We start from the raw sequence: 19,574 nt of genomic DNA, 5'->3' as shown, positions 1-19,574 counted from the left end.
AAACTTCCTTCCTCTCTCTTACATTCTTGGGTAATTTTACCACCTTGATTTATCCTGTTGGTCTTACTTCTGCCTCAGGGAAGAGAGGTTAACAATATGTGACCATCATATGCACAGATTCTATTAGGATTCTGAACATACATTCTTTCTTACTCTTCCAACAATTACAGAAGTAGTGATTGAGCCATATGAAAGCCACAGGTAGCAGAGATAGGCATGTTTGAGTTCTTTCAACCACATTATACTGATTGCTCAGACTAAGTCTACACAGTAGCACTTAAAAAATATTTGAGGCCCTTTAAGGAGACTGTCAAATCTCAGAGGAAAAGCAGGGGAGGTTTTGGAGAGGGAAGAGATCAATTAATGAACTCATATATGCACATTCATAACCCATAGACACAGACAATAGGGTGGTGAAGGCCTGGAGGGTGAGTGGGAGGGAATGGAAGAGGTCAAAGGGGGGAAAGGGACACATGCAATACTTTCAACAATAAAGATCAAAAAATGTATTTGAGGAAGGCACACATGCGTTTTTTGAGTCTTTTCTATTTACCCCAAGCACTTTTGGTTTCTCCAGCTGACTGTGACATACTTCCCAGGGTGCCCACCATCCTCATTGCCTTCTTGTGATTGCTCTATACTTTCTAAGATGTGATCTTACTAAAACTGAACACAATATTCCTCATACTGTGACTGATGCAGTGCACAATGTATTCTAGTAATCTCTAGAAAGTAATGCCAACTTCAGTTAACATTGGCGGTAACTTTATACTTTTACTTTTATTGAATTTTCATTTTACCCAAGCCCTTAGAGTTTGTTCACAAGCATTTCTTTAAAACCAGATTGGTCCCATCTGGTGCTTGTGTCATTAATTTTTTTAAGTGAGGGACATTAATGACTGAATTTCACCTAAGTGTTTTAGTCTATTAAGATCTTAATACTTTCAAATATTAGCGTTCACCTCTATTTTTATTGCCTATAAGTTTGATAAAATTTCTTGTGTTTCACTTACACCTTTGATTGAAATATCATGTAGGACATGAGAAAGTGTTTTTCAGATCACTTTATACTTTTTCTAGTTAAAACCCATTATTACCAATAATTGTAGAAAGATGGCTAAGCTAAAAATAGATAAATAATACAAAGGTGATGAAAATGATCTTGTATTTCTGAAAAACATTCTTCAAAAATATAAAACAAATGGTTTATGAAAAATTTTAAAAACAAGTTTTGGACTTTGGTATTCTTGTTCAGTTTTTTAAAAATGTTCTTTTTTTCTCCAGGATTCTTTAAAGACACCGTTAGTGATTTTTTAATAATATCTGTAAATTCCCTCTGCACCCTGGGATATAATTTCCCAAGTCTAAAAGTTTAAGCTTATTTAAAACTAGACTCCTGATGCACAAAATTGGTGCCAGGGGCTTGGCCCTCGAAGCAGCCCTGGCTGCCTCTAGGCCCAGCCAACTGGTTGTTCCAAAAAGTCCTTCCGCAGTCCGGTCTAATTAGCATATAGCTCTTTATTATATAGGATAATTGAGTGCTGTTTTACTTTATTGTCACGTCAATCTCCCCTTTCCCAGTGAAATTATTTTAATAATATATGTTGTTTAACCCAATTTATCCCAAATAATATCATTTTAACATGAAATTACTTTTAAAAACTACCAATGTGCTCTTTTGCATTTTAAAATACCTGGTCTACAATATCTAGCATGTGTTTTATGCTTATAGCACATATCAATTCAGACTATCAACATTTCAAGTACTTCTTTTGGAAAGATCTTCCTTTGGAGCTGTCCATACTCTATTTTAAAATGATGGGTTGCATCTCTTTCTTTCTCCAGAGGGGAAAACATGGCCCAGTCTTTTCCTTTCATCTCATAAACTTTGCAAATAAGGAGACTTTCACCACAATGCTCTCAGGTGGTGCTAGAAATTATTTTTTCTCCAGTTTTTCCCCCCTTTTCTTTGTTGATTAAGATATTACGTAGAAATACTTTCTTATTTAGGTATTAATCCAGTAAAAAGCTCACTAAATTCCTTAGAGAAACTCATTTTTTCTTTATAATCACTTTATTTCACTTTTCTCCTAGTATGTTTATCTCTTCCTTTCTTTCTCTTCAGCTATCTATTTCTTTAGAGTTACTTCTAAGATGACAATATGACTTTGGATTTCTCACCCTGGAAAATTTAAGAACTGGCAACAATACTACCCCTTTTATATAGTTTCAGTACTTATATCATTAAAGAACAATATTTCATAACATTTTTGATAAAATATTTTTAAATAGCAGCATTAACTTTTTTATTACTGTCCATCATGAATTTAAATTCATTTTCTATTAACTGTCATTTAGCCACCATTTATTGAACATTGATGTGATGGGGACAGTCTTTTCAAGCTTATCTTCTAAACTTCATAGCTGGTTGCTGGTCTAAAGCATTTCAAGAACTGAGTGAAAGTTTTTGGAGGGCCTACTGTATTCTTGTTTATTTTTCAATGCAAGGGATGTTTAAGGATGTATATTTATATTCCTGCATGTTGAAATGTCTTAACAATTAGAAATATTATTCTCAGTAAAGTGAAGGGACATTTTAAGAAGTGAGTATGAAATCCCAGTGTAAATTGTGGGGGTTAAGTTTATATGACCTCTATATTTCTGGATGAAAGTTGCTAATTTAAGTATGAAAAGCAAAATAATTTTTCTTTTTCTTTTCAAATTAGCTCAGATAAATCATCATGATAGCAGTGTTGGTGAAGGTGCAATGAAATGATATTTAGAAGAACTGTTGGAGAGGATATAAACTCATAAATTTTTTTTCTGGTAGGCAATTTGGAAATACCCAGATCTTTAAAACATTTGTGCCCATTAAGAAACAATCAGAGGCGTAGAAAAAAATCAATAATAAGCAAGTTCCTTGCTATTTGTGTCATGATTGACTTACCGTGCAGGGTGCCATCTCCCCTTCACTTGCCAATGAAGTCAGTCTCTGTGGCAGCCAGCGCTGAAGAGAAAGGGAAAATTTCCAACTGGGCATCTGAAGGCTGTATTTTACTTTTGGGTGACCAACACTATTTCATATTCCTAGGACAGGAGTCAGAAGGTAAGTTTAAAAATTCAGATGTAGTGTTGTGAGAAATAATAGCCTCCACCTTCTGGAGAGGATTTGTGTTATTACTTCTTTCCCACTGGAAGGAGTCACATCTCATCTTTAGTTTACTTTTCTTCCTTACAAGAAACAAAAAGGAAAATGATATTACTTTCCAATTTGGCTTTTACTTTTCTTCAGTAAGTTTTATTTTAAGGAGCACCCTGTAGTTTAGAATAAAGGTCACAAAATCCATGGCAAATAGTAGAAAAAATGAAATGAAGACAATATAATAATAATAATAATAATAATTAATTATTATTATTATTATTTTGCCTTTCAGTTGACAAAATTTGAAAATAATAGTATCTTTTTCAACTAGAAAGGCACTTTATCAAACTTACATTTCCACACTCAAAATATAACACATGTTTTTCTCTGCCCATATTCATGAAATATTGGTGGTACCTGCCCTTTGTTGGAGTTGATTCAGTCACTGATTAGGAACAAGAAACTGTCTGCAGATAAGCCTTCCCCTGCTCTTCATTTTGCCTGGATCTCAGAGTTCTGTCCCTGGGGCAGTGCACTTGGGGAAATTTTTTTTGAAGTTGGAAAAGATGTGTTTTATCCTCTAGCAATAATAAGAATGAAAGCCTGGATTCTCACTTGTCCCAGTGAAACTATTACTGGACCTCAGCCAACTTCCCTAAAGGGACTCTTTGCTGAGATTCTCTCAGCTGGATGGACATTACCCCAGGGATTCAGCTTTGAATGAGTTTATTTCAAACACCTGATAAATCCTTTTTTCACATTAGACCAAAGATTCCATTCCATTTGCACTGTCCATTTGGCATGCAATTCTGAGCCTCTTTCTTTGATTAAAGGAACACCTATATTGTTTATTCTAGCTGACCCCTCCTTTTTTTTCTGCCTTTCTGAAATAATATATATTATTATAGATATATTATTATATATATTTAAAGTAAAATAATATATATTATTATATATATATATATAGTAAAAATTTAAATATTTTTTATTGTATAAAGTTTTACATATGTCTCCTATTTCCCCAATTGACCTCCCACCCCCAGCCATCCCCACCCTGGGCAAGCCCCATCACTCTAATGTCTGTGTCCATTGGTTATGCTAATATGCATGTATACAAGTCCTTTGGTTGCTCTCTAACTTCCCCTCTCCCCTTTCATTTGTCTCTGGATCTATTCTTGTTCATCAAATTATGTTGTTACTAGCTGCCCTTTTACTTTTCCTTTTACAAATATAAGTAGCTAATATTTATTAAAAGCTTATTACTTGCCAGTCAGTAAGATAAGTAACTTTTATAAGTAAGCTCACTAACTCCCATAATAATTCAATATGCTAAATATTACTATGAATTTTATTTTATAGGTAAAGTTATTAAAGCTTACATAAATTATTTGTTCAGTGTCACATCTTATAAATGGAAATGCAAATACTATATGAATGTAGTTGTGTCTGAGAGCAGAGCTTGAGTTCTCAAATATTAAGCTATTTACCCTGAATCTTTACTTGGCAGTGAAAGAAAACATTGCTTATTGATAATTCATCTCATGCCAGCCATCATGACAAATTCTTTCATAAAAATAATTTTATTTAATTATTGCAACACCCTGTGTGCCAGGTGATCACTGCTATAATTAAAAAAAATTCTGATTATCAAAGTAATATGTGTTTAAACAAAATTTAGAAGGATCAGAAGAGTTAAGGGAGCTAAAAATTAGTGAGAATTTTATGAAGCAGATAAAATTCATGTAACAACTTGGCATATTTCCTGTGGTCTTTCTTGTTCTAACACTTTTTCTTTAAACATATGAGGTCAGAGGATTTCTGGTCAAGATGACAGTGTAAGTAAACATGATACTTGCCTCCGCATCCATCCACATCAAAATTACAACTAAACTACGGAACAACCATTATTCAGTATCACCTGTAATTGAGCTGAGTCCTACAACTGTGAAAGTAAAGAAGCCACATCAGTGCAGAGGCACAAAAAGGCTGTTCCCATACCCATTTGTGGCAGATAAAAAACCCATTCCTCTGAGGAATGAGTGATCCCAGTTCCACACCAGACCCCCAGATCTGGGTTCCAGTGCCAGGAAGAGAAGTCCCAATAACTTCTGGCTGTAAAAACCAACATGGGTTGAGGAGGGAGGCTGAGGTTGCTGGAGTCCCAGGCAGTTTCTCATAAAGAGCCTACACATGAACTCACTTGAACTCACTCCCTCTAAGCTCCAGTGCAGGGGCAGTAGTTTGAAAGGCACAAAAGACAAAAGGGGAAGAATTGAATTGCTTGGCATTAGGGCAAGAACTGGAGGGGCAGCTTTTACCCAGACAGAAATGCTGATAAAAGCTATTGTTTCTTCCTCCTAAGAACCAGCAGATGGGTGCCATATCTGAGACTCTATCAACCTAGCTCACACTTCCCACCCTGGTGATTCCCTGAAGTCCTGATCCACCAAACTTTCAGGCCTACCCAAGCTGTTTCTGTGGCTTCATCATAGGAATTGCCTGTCTTGGCTCAGGCTCTAAATTATACTAAACTAGCTCAAACAAGAAGCATCTTGTCTCAGCAAGCCCCATACTTCTCATTATGTGGTCCCATAGCAGCCAGCCTTGACCTTGCCTGGGCACCTCCAAACCCAGCACAAGAAGCAGCCATCTGCAGATCTCTTTGTAGCTTATGACTGGTGGCCCAAGGAACACTGGTGGCCCAAGGAACACAGGCCTACACCTCCTGGAAGGCCCCATAGCCAGTACAACCAGTAAACAGCTTCAGACCACATCAAAGCACCACCACCCAAATACCTCCACAAGCAATAAATACACTTAAGGGATGGACTCAGTGGGTACCAGAGCCTTGCTGAAATAAGTCTTACTCTGTGTGGTGGGCTCCTAAACAGCTGATCTTCCAAGTTGGTTTGAGGTCAGTGATCTGTGATTACAGCTAGTCCTTACAACTGATCAGCTTGAGTAAATCCCTTTCATTGATATGCCAACAGAAATCAAGACTCAATTACAACAGAAGGATGTTCAACCCACACAGTGGTTACATCTTGAGTGCCCCCTGGGGTGATCAGAGAGACTGTGCAATTGGATCCTACTACATTAGGCCATGCTACCAAGCCTAGGAGACCTAGAAGCTTGATATAATACATAGAAAGAAACACAGGGAGGCAGCCAAAATGAGGAGATAAAGAAACATGTCTCAAATTAAAAAACAGAACAAAACTCCAGAAGAAGACTGAAACAAAATGGAGACAAGCAATCTACTGGATGAAGAGTTCAAAACATTGGTTATAATGTTGCTCAATGAACTTAGTAAGGACCTCAACAGCATAAAAAAGAATCAGTCAGAATAAAAGATGCATTAGCTGAAATTAAGAATAATGTAAAGAAAATCAACAGTAGAGCAGGTGAAGCCAAGAATCAAACCACCAATTTGGAATATAAGAAAGCATAAAACACCCAATCAGAACAGCAAGAAGAAAAAAGAACCAAAAGAATAAGGATAATGTAAGGAACCTCTGGGACAGCTTCAAGAGTACTAACATTCACATAATGGGGGTACCAGAAGGAGAAAAGACAGAGCAAAAAATTGCAAACCTATTTGAAAAACTAATGACAGAGCTCAGCTGGTGTGGCTCAATGGTTGAGCATTAACCTATGAACCAGATGGTCACGGTTGAATTCCTGATCAGGGAAAATGCCCTGGTGGTGGGCTTGATCCCTAGTAGGGGCTGTGCAAAAGGCAACCGATCATTGATTCCCTCTCATCATTGTTGTTTCTATCTTTCTCTTCCTTTCTTTTGGAAATCAATCAAAATATATTTTTTAAAAGTAATAATAACAGAAAACTCTCCCAACTTGGTGAAGGAAACATTCAAGACCAGGAAGCACAGAGAGTTCCAAACAAGCTTAACCCAAAGAATCCTGCACTAAGAAACATCATAATTAAAATGCAAAAGTTTAAAGACAAAGAGAGAATCCTAAAAGCAGCAAGAAAAAAACAGTTATCTACAAGGGAGCTTCTATAAGATTGTCAGTTGATTTCTCAAAAGAAATTTTGCAGGTCAGAAGGGAGTGGCAAGAAATATTCAGAGTGATGAAAGGCATTGACCTACAACCAACATTACTATGTCCTGAAAATGTATAATTTAGAGTTGATGGACATATTGAAAGCTTCCCAGACAAGAAAAAGCTAAAGGAATTTATCACTATCAAACCAGTATTATATGAAATATTGAAGGGTTTTCTTGAAGAAGTATATAAAAACATGAACAATAAAATGGTAATAAATACATTTCTATCAACAATTGAATCTACAAAAAAAATTAACAAGCAAAACATAAACAGACTCATAGATACATAGAACATTTTATTGGTTGCCTGATAGGAGTGGGGAGGGGAGGATAGAATCTCAGAGGAAAGGGTGGAGGGGGTTGGAAAAGATTAACCAAAGAATTTATATTCATACATGCATAACCCATGGATACAGACAATAATGCTGTGAAAGCCTGGGATGGGATGTGGGGTGTGGGTGCAGGATGGAGAGGTCAATGGGGGAGGAGGGAGGAAAGGGAACACCTATAATACTTTTTTTTTCTTTGATTGTTTTGTTTGTTCATTTAAAAAAATTTAATATTTATTGCTAAGATTATTATAATTGTTTCTCCTTTTCCCCATAGCTCCCTTCCACCCAGTTCCACCCCCATGCCCTCCCCCCCAATTGTCCTCATCCATAGGTGTACAATTTTAGTCCAGTCTCTTCCTGACCTCCCACACCCTTTACCCCTTGATAATTATCAATCCACTCCCTTTCTTTGCACTTGATTCTATTATATTCACCAGTTTATTCTGTTCCTCAGATTTTTAATTCACTTGATTTTTAGATTCACTAGTTGATCATAATTTTTATCTTTACTTTATTCTTCTTCCTCTTCTTAAAGAATACCTTTCAGCATTTCATATAATACTGGTTTGGTGGTGATGAACTCCTTTAGGTTTTTCTTCTCTGTGAAGCTCTTTATCTGCCCTTCAATTCTAAAAGATAACTTTGCTGGATACAGTAATCTTGGTTGTAGGTTCTCGCTATTCATCACTTTGAATATTTCTTGCCACTCCTGTCTGGCTTGCATAGTTTCTGTTGAAAAATCAGCTGATACTCGTATGGGTGCTCCCTTATAGATAACTGTTTTTCTCTTGCTGCTTGTAAGATTCTCTCTTTTGTCTTTTGTCCTTGACATTTTAATTATGATGTGTCTTGGTGTGGTTCTCTTTGGATTCCTTTTGTTTGTGGTTCTGTGTGCTTCCTATACTTGTAAGTCTATTTCTTTCCCTAGGTGGGGGAAGTTTACTGACATTATTTCTTCAAATAGGTTTTCAGTATCTTGCACTCTCTCTTCTTCTGGCACCCCCATAATTCTGATGTTGGTATGCTTGAAGTTGTCCCAGAGGCTCCTTACACTATCTTCAACTTTCTGGATTCTCTTTTCTTCTTACTTCTCCAGAGGAGTGTCCTTTGTATTCCAAATCTTTGACTTGATTCTTGTGTTCCTCCAGTCTGCTGTTGAGTCTCTGTATAATATTTTTATTTCAGTCAGTTTATGTTTAATTCCTAGTTGGATCTCATTAAATTTACCAGCCTTTTATAGGAAATTCTTGAAAAGCCTTATATCCATGGTTTTTGAACTCTATATGCAGTCTTTGTTCTCTTCCATCTCAATTGTTTGAGATCTATTTCCTTGTCTTGGCATTTTCGCTGCTTCCCAGAGTTGGTAGGGTGGCTTTGTGTGCTTGGTGACCTATATGGCCCAGTGGGTCAGCCTCCCCAGTTACCTGAGGTAGACACTCTTGGTGCTCCCCTTTGTGAACTATATGAACAGCCTTGTTGTAGTTAATACTTGATTTTGTTGTTATCACTGGGAGGAATTGACTTCCAGGCCCATTGGATGTGAGTATCAGTTGTGTCTACTCTGGGATACTTTCTGTATTGGAGACAGTCTTTTTTTTTTTTTTTTTTTAATATATTTTATTGATTTTTATACAGAGAGAAAGGGAGAGAGATAGAGAGTTAGAAACATCGATGAGAGAGAGTCATCGATCAGCTGCCTCATGCACACCCCCTACTGGGGATATGCCCGCAACCAAGGTACATGCCCTTGACCGGAATCGAACCCGGGACCCTTCAGTCCCCAAGCCAACGCTCTATCCATTGAGCCAAACCGGTCCCGGCGTATTGGAGACAGTCTTATAGGATCCTGCATATTACTCTTTTATTAGATAGGATAGCTAAGATCTGGAAACAGCTCAAGTATCCATCAGTAGATGATGAATTAAAAACTGTGTTATAGGAGAGAAACCAAGATGGTGGCATAGGTAAACACCTATACTGTTGCCTCATACAACAATTTCAAAAAGTCAACTGGAAGACAGAGTAGACATTGCCCAGAACCACCATAAAGCTGGCTGAGTGGAAATTCTACAACTAGAAGGAAAGAGAAATGAACACAGACTCAGAGGAGCTGTGGAGGACAGAGGTGTGGAGACACACGTGCATGGAAATGGAGGGTGGCTGAATACACAGCTGGCTTACTCGAGGCACATGGAGAGGGTGGGCAGCAAATGCATGGCTAGCTTTCTCGTTTGGGAGAGAAACAAAACTTCCTGACTGCACTAAACTTCAGTTCTGGGTGAGACTTTGTGTACCCAGACTCATTTGGGGAGAAACTGGACTGTCTGGCAGTGGATGGAACTCTAGATCAGCCTTCTCTCAGAAGTGCAGCCATTGCCACAGGACACTGAGACACAGGGGCTTCTTAGGGCGGGGTTGATGGGAAACCAAGGTTGTCTGCTCCACCCTGAGACTCCACCCCATTCAAGCTGAGCACAGAAGCTCTCCCAGTGGAGACACAGCTGATCCTTACAGCCAATTGGCCTGGAGGATAACTCCCCCCAGTGATACTAACAGCAATCTAGGCTTACCTACAATAAGACTTCACACACAGCCCTCAATAAGGCACACCAAGAGTATCCACCTCAGGTAACTGGGGAGGCTGAGCTACTGAACCCTGCTAGGACACCTAGGATACAAACCACTCCATCAACTCAGGGAAGCAGCTAAAATGAGGAGACAAAGAGGCAGGTCACAAATGAAGGAAATGGAGGAAAGCAAACAACTGGATATACAATTCAAAATTACTGTTATAAGGTTTTTAAAGAATTTCCTAGAAAAAGCCAGTAAATTTAACAAGATCCTTGAGGATATGTAAAAGGATCAACTAGAAATTAAGCATATACTGACTGAAATAAAAAATATTATACAGGGACCTAAAAGCAGACTAGAGAATCACAAGAATCGAGTCAAAGACTCGGAATACAAAGAAGTAAAAAACACTCCTCCAGGAAAAGCAAAAACAAAAAAGCATCCAAAAATATGAAGATAGTGTAAGGAGCCTCTGGGACAACTTCAAGCATACCAACATCAGAATTATGGGGGTGCCAGAAGAAGAGAGAGAGCAAGATACTGAAAGCCTATTTGAAGAAATAATGTCAGAAAACTTCCCCCACCTGAGAAAAGAAATAGACTTACAAGTACAGGAAGCACAAAGAACCCCAAACAAAGAGGGCCACACCAAGACACATCATAATTAAAATTCCAAGAGCAAAAGACAAAGGGAGAATATTAAAAGCAGCAAGAGAAAAACAGTTAGTTGCCTACAAGAGAGCACCCATACAAATGTCAGCTGATTTCTCAACAGAAACTATGCAGGCTAGATGGGAATGGCAAGAAATATTCAAAGTGATGAATAGCAAAAAACTACAACCAAGATTACTCTACTCAGCAAAGCTATCATTCAGAATTGAAGGTCAGATAAAGAGCTTCACAGATAAGAAAAATCTAAAGGAGTTCATCACCACCAAACCGGAATTATATTAAATGCTGAAAGGTATTCTTTAAGAAGAGAAAGAAGAAGAAAAAGATAAAGATAAAAATTATGAACAACAAATATGTATCTATCAACAAGTGAGTCTAAAAACCAAGGGAATAAAAAATCTGATGAATAGTATTAACTGGTGAATATAATAGAATCAGGGCCATAGAAAGGGAGTGGACTGACAATTCTCGAGGGGAAAGAGCAGTGGAGGGTGCGGGAAGGGACTGGACAAAAAGCGTACACCTATGGATGAGGACAGTGGGGGGGGAGGTAAGGGAAGAGGGTGGGGTAGGAACCTGTTGGAGGGGAGCTAATGGGGTGAAAAAGAGGAACAATTGTAATAATCTGAACAATAAAGATTTATTAAATTAAAATAAAAACTGTGGTATATTTACACAATGGAATACTATGCAGCTGTAAAGAAGAGACAGCATGGAAGGACCTAGAGAGTATTATGCTAAGCAAAATAAGCCAGTCTGAGAAAGATAAGTATCACATGATCTCACTTATATGTGGAATATAATAAAGAAAATAAACTGATCGGGAAAAAAATAGATTCAGAGACAATGAAACATGTAACAGACTGAAGTATTTCAGAAGTGTGGGTGTATGTATAGAAAGAGATTTAGCAAAGAATTCATATGCATATATGCATAGCCTACAGACAAACAATAGTGTGGGGAAGACTTGGAGAAGGGTGCAGAGTGGAGGGGTCAACCAGGGAAAAAAGGGACATTTGTAATACTTTCAACAATAAAGTCTTTAAAAAAATCATATTTTTAAGTTTAAAGACTGTGCTATTTAATGCTCCTTCTATCATCCAATGTGTTGTAAGTTAACCAATCATCTTTGAGGAAAAGATGAATTAAAATTAATTGTATCATCTCAATATTTTGAGAATATCACAGTTCCCTTTGAAAATACTTCTGCTATATTAGAGTCTTAGAGAGTCAAGGCAAGGAATCTCTGTTTTACACCAACGTTGTCAGAGTTTAAGCTTAATAGCTTGATATTTCAATTTGGAAGGTATTCAATTAAAAGTGTAGACATTGGGTCACCTTGGATGAAAGTGTTTTAAACTGAAGAATATACTGCATGTTCTCTCAATTGACACCAACATATATCATTATAATGGAGGCATCTGATAATGTTTCCATATTCACTATGAACCCCAGTTTGAAGAGGTAGGCCAGCAGCACAGTATGAAAAGCTATGCCTTGATGCTAAGGACAGAAAGAAAAGTAACTGTAATGAAGAAAGCTCTGAAGCCTCTTTGGAAGGAAGTGCGGCCTCATTTACCAAAATTTAAAATGTACTCACTCTATGACTCAACTTTTTCACTTATCAGAATTTGTCCTTTATAAACATTGTTTCCTTAATTTTCTCCCTGCTGTTTTAGATTTGAAGGAAATAAGCCTGCAAATATACTTTTTGATATAATCACCCACAGATTGTTTTCTTTATACATTTATCAAAGTGTTAATTTTTTATTCACATTATTGCTCACAAGATTCTTTTTTAGCGCATCAAATACAAAAGGCATTTATTTACTGTTCATTTAAAATCCAAATGGATGTTCCTAATTGACAGGTGATTATTCTTCAAGCGAGGATTCTGGAATTCAGGCTTTTTCCATCTTTGAGTTCATCATCTTCAAACTCAGCTTCCTATGTTAACATGCTCAGTTATATCAACTGTCATCAAGGTCCCTGCATGGGTATGGCCTGGAATGTTGCACATCAGTTTTAATTGTATTTTACTAACTAGAGCTCATTTACATGAGCACACCTACCTGCAAGAAGGCTTAGAAAAAAAAATGTAGTTTTTGAAGAGGAAATGGACTTTTCTCTCTCACAATGTCATAACTTCCTGTTTGACCAGCATCTATCTTGTTTGATCTGTATGTGGAGACAAGGCGTTTGTAAACAATGGAGATAGGTAGTTCTGTGGATATCTGAGAATAGGCTCATTGTGGATACAGTGAATGAGCTTTTTAAATCACCATTTGGACAACAGAAATGAGAGACTATAGATCTAACAAAATTTGAAGATAATGATGCATCTCATGTCAAAAAACTTTGTTAGCTTCTAAGTAATTTATTAAGGTTAGGAGAGGCAACTCTGGAGGAATGATGCTGTGTTAGTCTGAAATATGTGTGTATGTGCGTGTGTTTGTAAGTGAGGGTACATATGAGTGTGTGCATATATGAGTGTGTTCACATTCATGTAGTTTTAATCTCCAAAATGATAATCACTAGAGATGAAACATACTCTAGTCTGTATGATGCATGTCAATTGACTTCATGCTCCTGGGGTTGAGATCTGCAGAGACAGGCTTCAGAGTCTGGAAGGGACAAGTAATGGGGAATGGACAAATTTGTGGCACATTTTATTCTCTGAGTAAAACCTGAGAGGGATCCATGTGAAGAAAGGAACCCAAGTGTGTTTTACCAAGTAGCTGACATCTCAGATTCATGGGTTGCCTTAGGCACAATAACTTCTTTCCTATATCTGAATGTCTGTTCTATTTTATATATCTACTAGAGGTCCGGTGTATGAAATTTGTGAGGTGGGAGGCAGGGTCCCCTTAGCTTAGCCTTCACTCTCTCCAATCTGGGATCCCTCTCATAATCTGGGACCACTGCCTCCTAACTGCTCACCTACCTGCCTGCTAATCATCCCTAACTGCCCCTTCTGCTAGCCTGATCATCACTAACCACCTCTGTCTGCCCACCTGATCGCCCCCAATTCCCCCCCCCCCCCCACCGACCTGTTCATCCCCAACTACCCCCTCCCCCCCACCCCCAAGCCAGCCTGGTTGCCTCCAACTGCTAGCCTAGTTGTCCCTCACTGCAACCCCGTGCTGGCCTGGTCGCCCCTCACTGCCCCCCCTGCAGGTCTGGTTACCCCTCACTGCACCCCTGCCACTGCCCTGGTTGCCCCTCTCTGCCACCCTCTGCCAACCTGGTTGCCCATCAGCCTGCTGTTCAGTTGTTTGGTCGCTCCTCACTGCCTCCCTCCTGCCCTGGTCACCCCACACAGTCTGCTGTTCAGTCATTTGGTTGTCCCTCACTAACCCCCCTGCCAGCCTGATTGCCCCATGTAGCTTGCTGTTTGGTCATTACTGTGAGGGTGTCCTGACCAATTTGCATATTACCCCTTTATTAGTACAGACTAGAGGCCCGGTGCATGAATTCATGCACAAGTGGGGTCCCTCGGTAGCGCTAGCAATTGGGGCCATCTCACCAAATCCCAATCAGGGCCAATTGGGCCAGCAGGCTGCAGGGAGGGACTGTGGGAGGTTGGCCAGCCACAGAAGGTTGGCTATGGGAGGGCACTGACTACCGGGGGCAGCACCTGCATTGAGCATCTGAACCCTGGTGGTCAGTGCATGTCATAACTACTGGCCATCATCTGGTCATCCAGTCATCTGGCCATAATAGTTGCTTAAGCTTATATTCATATATATATATATATATATATTAGGTCTAGTAATAATTAATGCTGTTTTCTAATACTTTTTTAAATCGAATTTATTTAAACAATACAACAAAATTTAATCAACAATATAGTTGCTGTTGTTTTCTACTACTTGTGCCCAATGCTCAGAAAGCATTTTAATCCCTCTGTTGTAAAATTCTTGTGCTTTTGATGCAAAAAATTCGGTCAATGCATTTTTGAGGCATTCTTCATTATTAAATTTTTTTCCAAGAAGAAAGTTTTGCAAAGAACGAAACAAATGGTAATCGGAAGGGGCAATATCAGGAGAATATGCAGGTTGAGGGAGAACTTCCCATTTCAACTGGCGCAGTTTTTCAGCAGTGATTCTTGCAGTATGCGGTCGTGCGTTATCGTGGTGAAGAATTACGCCCTTCCGATTAATCAGCGCGGGTTCTTTTTCTCTTAAAGCTTGGGCTAACCTTTCCAATTGGGCACTATACACTGCACTTGTAATGGTTTGGGTAGATGGTAAAAGTTCATAATGAAGAATTCCTTTAAAATTCCACCAAACACACAACATCACTTTTTTCACATGCAAGTCAGGTTTTGGCGTGGGCTGCGGAGCCTCATTTTTGTCCAACCATTGAGGCCGCCTTTTCAAATTAACATACAGCACCCATTTTTCATCTCCGGTAACAATTTGCTCTAAAAACGGCAAACGGTTTTGACGAGAGAGGAGCGAACTGCAAATTGTGACTCTTTGATTACGGTTGTTGTCGGTCAACTCATGAGGAACCCATTTTCCAAACTTTTGGACTTTGCCAAGTACACGCAATTGATTGGAAATTGTTTTTTGTGAACAATTTAAAGTTGTCGCAAGCTCTTGTTGGGTAATTTGAGGATTTTGCACCAAAAGAGCTTGAAGAGCTTCTTGATCAAAATTGGACACACAGCCTCGACCACTCTTGTCATCTAACGAAAAATTTCCCTCGCGAAATTTCTCAAACCAACGCTGGCATTTTCTGGCGCTAACTGCATCTTGACCAAGAGCACTACAGATGTTTTTTGCAGCCTCACTTGCTTTTCTTCCTAATTGGAACTCGTAAAGCATGCAGTGCCGAATATGCTCTTCATCCGCCATCTTCTTAGCCCTAGTTTTGCAACAAAAACCAAACCAAACACAAACTTTTTCAAGCAAAACTTGTTAATTGCACTTCACATGTTCTGTAGATACCACGTGTTTGAAGGTTATGTCAATACAAGTCAACGCCAAGCAAGATTTTAAACGAATGTTTAAAAACGACATTAATTATTACTAGACCCGAGATATATATATATACACATACATACATATACAACACACACACACACACACACACACACATACTAGAGGCTCAGTGCATGAAATTCGTGCACAGAAGGGATGTGTCCCTCAGCTCAGCTTGCACCCTCTCCAATCTGGGACCCCTTTAGGGTCGGGCCTAAATGGAAGTCAGATATCCCTCTCACAATCCAGGATTGTTGGCTCCCAACCACTCACCTGCCTGCCTGATTGCCCCTAACCTCTTCTGCCTACCAGCCTGATCACCCCCTAACCAATTCCCTGCCAGTGTGATCAATGCCTAACTGCTCTCCTGCCAGCCCAATTTCCTCTAACTGCCCTCCCCTGCCAGTCTGGTCACCCCTAATTGCTCTCCCTTGTAGGCCTGGTCACTTCTAACTGTCCTTCTCTGCTTGCCTAGTAACCCACAAATGCCCTCCTCTGCCGGCCCAGTTACCCCTAAATGCCCTCTCTTGCAGGCCTGGTCCCTCCCAACTGCCCTCCCCTACTGGCCTGATTGCCCACAACTGCCCTCCCCTGCTGGCCATTTTGTGTCCACATGGAGGTGGCCATCTTGTGTGTTGGAGTGACCATCAATTTGCATATTACTCTTTTATTAGATAGGATAGATATGAAAAAGGAGCATAAATTTTCATGATTATTTTCCTTTACAAACACTATCCCAATTATATAAAACCTTATTAGCCATGAAGTTAAGGAAATATTTTTTTTTTGTCAAAGTATCATTTTGTTTGTGCAGGTCATCTGCAAAAGAATTGCATTCTTAGCCAACAATAATTTAAATAGCTCTCTTGTTTACTGCTTTCACACAGATGAAAGCATAGCCATTGTGTGTGACTTGTAGGAGAGAAAAACCTTGTAAGTAGAAGATAATTTATTTAATGAGCTATAGTTCTGATTTAAAAGCATCAAAAGAAAGCAGGGAACCGGGGAATCTACAATAGTGGGATCTGAGAGGCATCCAAAGGGAACAACAGAAGTTGACCTGTGGGAATAGAAAGGCTCTGAGTGGGACTATTGTGCTGGAGTGAATGGCTCTCTCCTGTGAGTCATCCCAGGTGAGAGGACAATCAGAAGAGAGCTCAACAGTATTAATGTGGCAAATGGAAAGTGAGGCTTCTTTATTTTGTATCTTTCTCCTCTGCTCCTTGAGCAGCATTTAATGACCTCTGATGATTTTAAAGACAAAGAGATTAGTATTTCTATACATATTTTGAATCCATTCTTGGTATTTTTTGCTTACACATTACCCTAGGTCTGAGGTAGGCAAACTGCGGCTCTCGAGCCACATGCGGCTCTTTGGCCCCTTGAGTGTGACTTGTCCACAAAATACAGCATCCTGGGCCAGCCAATTTGAAGTGGTGTTAGAAGAAGTTTAAGTTTAAAAAATTTGGCTCTCAAAAGAAATTTCAATCGTTGTACTGTTGATATTTGGCTCTGTTGACTAATGGGTTTGCCGACCACTGCTGTAGGTCAGCATTCAATAAACAATTTTTACTTGGACTATTGAAATAGCTTTCTACTAGGTAATTTCATTGCCCTGTAATTGTCTGGCAAATGGTCTTTCAAATGCAGCTTCCATAAACCTAGATCATTTTACTCTTATACTAGACCAGCTGCAGTTGTTTTTCATTGACTAGCAAATTAAGTCTGAACTAGTCAGACTGGCAGTGAGTCCTCTGTCATGTGGGTCCTATATTTTTTTTGGGGGGAGGGAGCTTTGAAACATCTCAGGTGCTGACCTCAAGTGAGTCCAAGGAAAGCAACTGTCCACTTTTATTCATCATGCCATCTGAAGAAGACACTGTGCTATTGCAAAGTGCCCATAAACTTCACTATTGTGTCTGTGTGGAAATGGGGTATGGAGTGGGTGCCATTCCCAGAGAACTCAAACAGGACAGAATCCCTAAGTCACCTCCCCCTTTTTAGGGTAGGATCTTTTTTTAAAACTTTATTTTTATTGTTTATATTATTATATATGTCCTCCATTGCCTTCCTTTGCCCACCTTCACCTGGCCCCTTTCCACCTTCCCTTTGGCCATCACCACACTGTTGATCTTTGACATAAGCTCCAAAAGAGTAGGGTCTTTGCTTTTTTATTCATTGTTTCCCCTCCTCCGTATTTCCTAATCTCTGGCAGTAATATGTACAAAAATGTGTATTAAATAAATGCAGGAGACAAAGAAGAAAGAACAACTCACCTTCTGAAGAGAAGATAGTAATATTGTAACTCAAATTGAGGAAAATAAAGATATATCTCTTCACCAGGAAGAGAACTAGTATAAGTATTTCTGTGTCTTTTACTGTCCATGTCACTTCCACAGGTCAGATTAATGAAGACTTTGGATACTACTAATATCTCTGTGTTCGTGAGTGAGTTCATCCTTCTGGGTTTTCCCTGTCCCAGAGACATCCAGATCCTCCTATTCGTGTTCTTTTTCTTCATTTACCTTCTGACCCTCCTGGGGAACACATCCATCATCTGTGCAGTATGGTCAAGCAGGAAACTCCACACGCCCATGTACATCCTCCTGGCCAACTTCTCCTTCCTGGAGATCTGCTACGTCAGCTCCGATGTGCCCAAAATGTTGGCCAATATCATCTCTCAGAACAAGAGCATCTCCTACCAGGGCTGCCTGCTCCAGTTTTACTTCCTCTTCTCCATGTGTGCTGCTGAATGCTTTTTTCTGTCAGTGATGTCTTTTGATAGATTTCTTGCCATTTGTAGACCTTTGCACTATCCCAACATTATGACCCATCGCCTATGTGCTCAGTTGGTGGTCTTCTGCTGGGTAGGTGGCTTTCTCTGGTTATTGACACCTTTGACTCTAATATCTCAGGTGACCTTCTGTGGCCCAAACACCATTGACCATTTTCTTTGTGATCTGGCACCTTTGCTGGCATTGTCCTGTAGTCCAGTAGCTGGAATTACTCTAGTCTGTGGTATCATCAGCTCTCTCATCATCTTTCTCACTTTTCTGTACATTCTTGGCACTTACTTATGTGTCCTAAGTGTGGTACTACGGGTGCCCTCAGGCTCAGGAAGGCGTAAGGCTTTCTCTACGTGTGCCTCCCACCTTGCTGTGGTGTGTCTGTTCTATGGTTCAGTCATGGTGATGTATGTTAGCCCAGGTTCTGGGAACTATTCTGGGATGCAGAAATTTGTGACCTTGTTCTATGTTTTGGCAACTCCATTCTTTAATCCCCTTATCTATAATTTCTGGAACAAAGATATGAAGGATGCACTAAAGAAAATTCTGAATGTATCATTGTAACAAATCTCTAAAAGATTCAAAGCCAAATTTAATATAATGCATCATTAATATTTAGGAAAATAAATATGGAAGATCATGAGATGAATAGGATGATTTTCTCCCTTTTGGTTTATTTTATTTTCATATATTGAAAGGTGATTTTAAAAATTCAATAGATTATAATTTAAGCCTCAGGAAGTTATTACTCTTATGTTTCAGATATGTCTATATTTAAAAGTTCTTTATTTTTAAATACAATTTAATAAGGTTTTCATATATTTCTCTATAATTGAGTCTCAAGTTTCTTTTTGTTTCTATTACATGCTTCTTTTTATTTTTTATTTTATTGTTTAAAGTATTACATTTTTCAAATGACATATTACATATGTCTCTTTTCCCCCCATTCACCTCCCCACTCCATCTCCCTCACCCCCCTCCCGCACATGCCCTCACTCCCTCCCGCACATGCC

The 19,574-nt window shown here is 39.0% G+C and overlaps 1 protein-coding gene across 1 annotated transcript; it reads left to right on the top strand.

Annotated features, from left to right (window-relative positions):
* Positions 1–18,183: 18,183 nt before the first annotated feature.
* Positions 18,184–19,125, top strand: LOC118703655 (olfactory receptor 11G2-like). The gene has a single exon (XM_036410785.1). The coding sequence runs from the start codon at positions 18,184–18,186 to the stop codon at positions 19,123–19,125; it is 942 nt and encodes a 313-aa protein (XP_036266678.1).
* The last annotated feature ends 449 nt before the right edge of the window (positions 19,126–19,574 follow it).

This window comes from Pipistrellus kuhlii, unplaced genomic scaffold (assembly GCF_014108245.1).
Source record: "Pipistrellus kuhlii isolate mPipKuh1 unplaced genomic scaffold, mPipKuh1.p scaffold_m20_p_1, whole genome shotgun sequence".
In the NCBI taxonomy this organism is placed as follows: Eukaryota; Metazoa; Chordata; class Mammalia; order Chiroptera; family Vespertilionidae; genus Pipistrellus; species Pipistrellus kuhlii.
The sequence above is the reverse complement of the archived record's forward strand: the minus strand, read 5'-3'. Positions and strand labels throughout refer to the sequence as shown.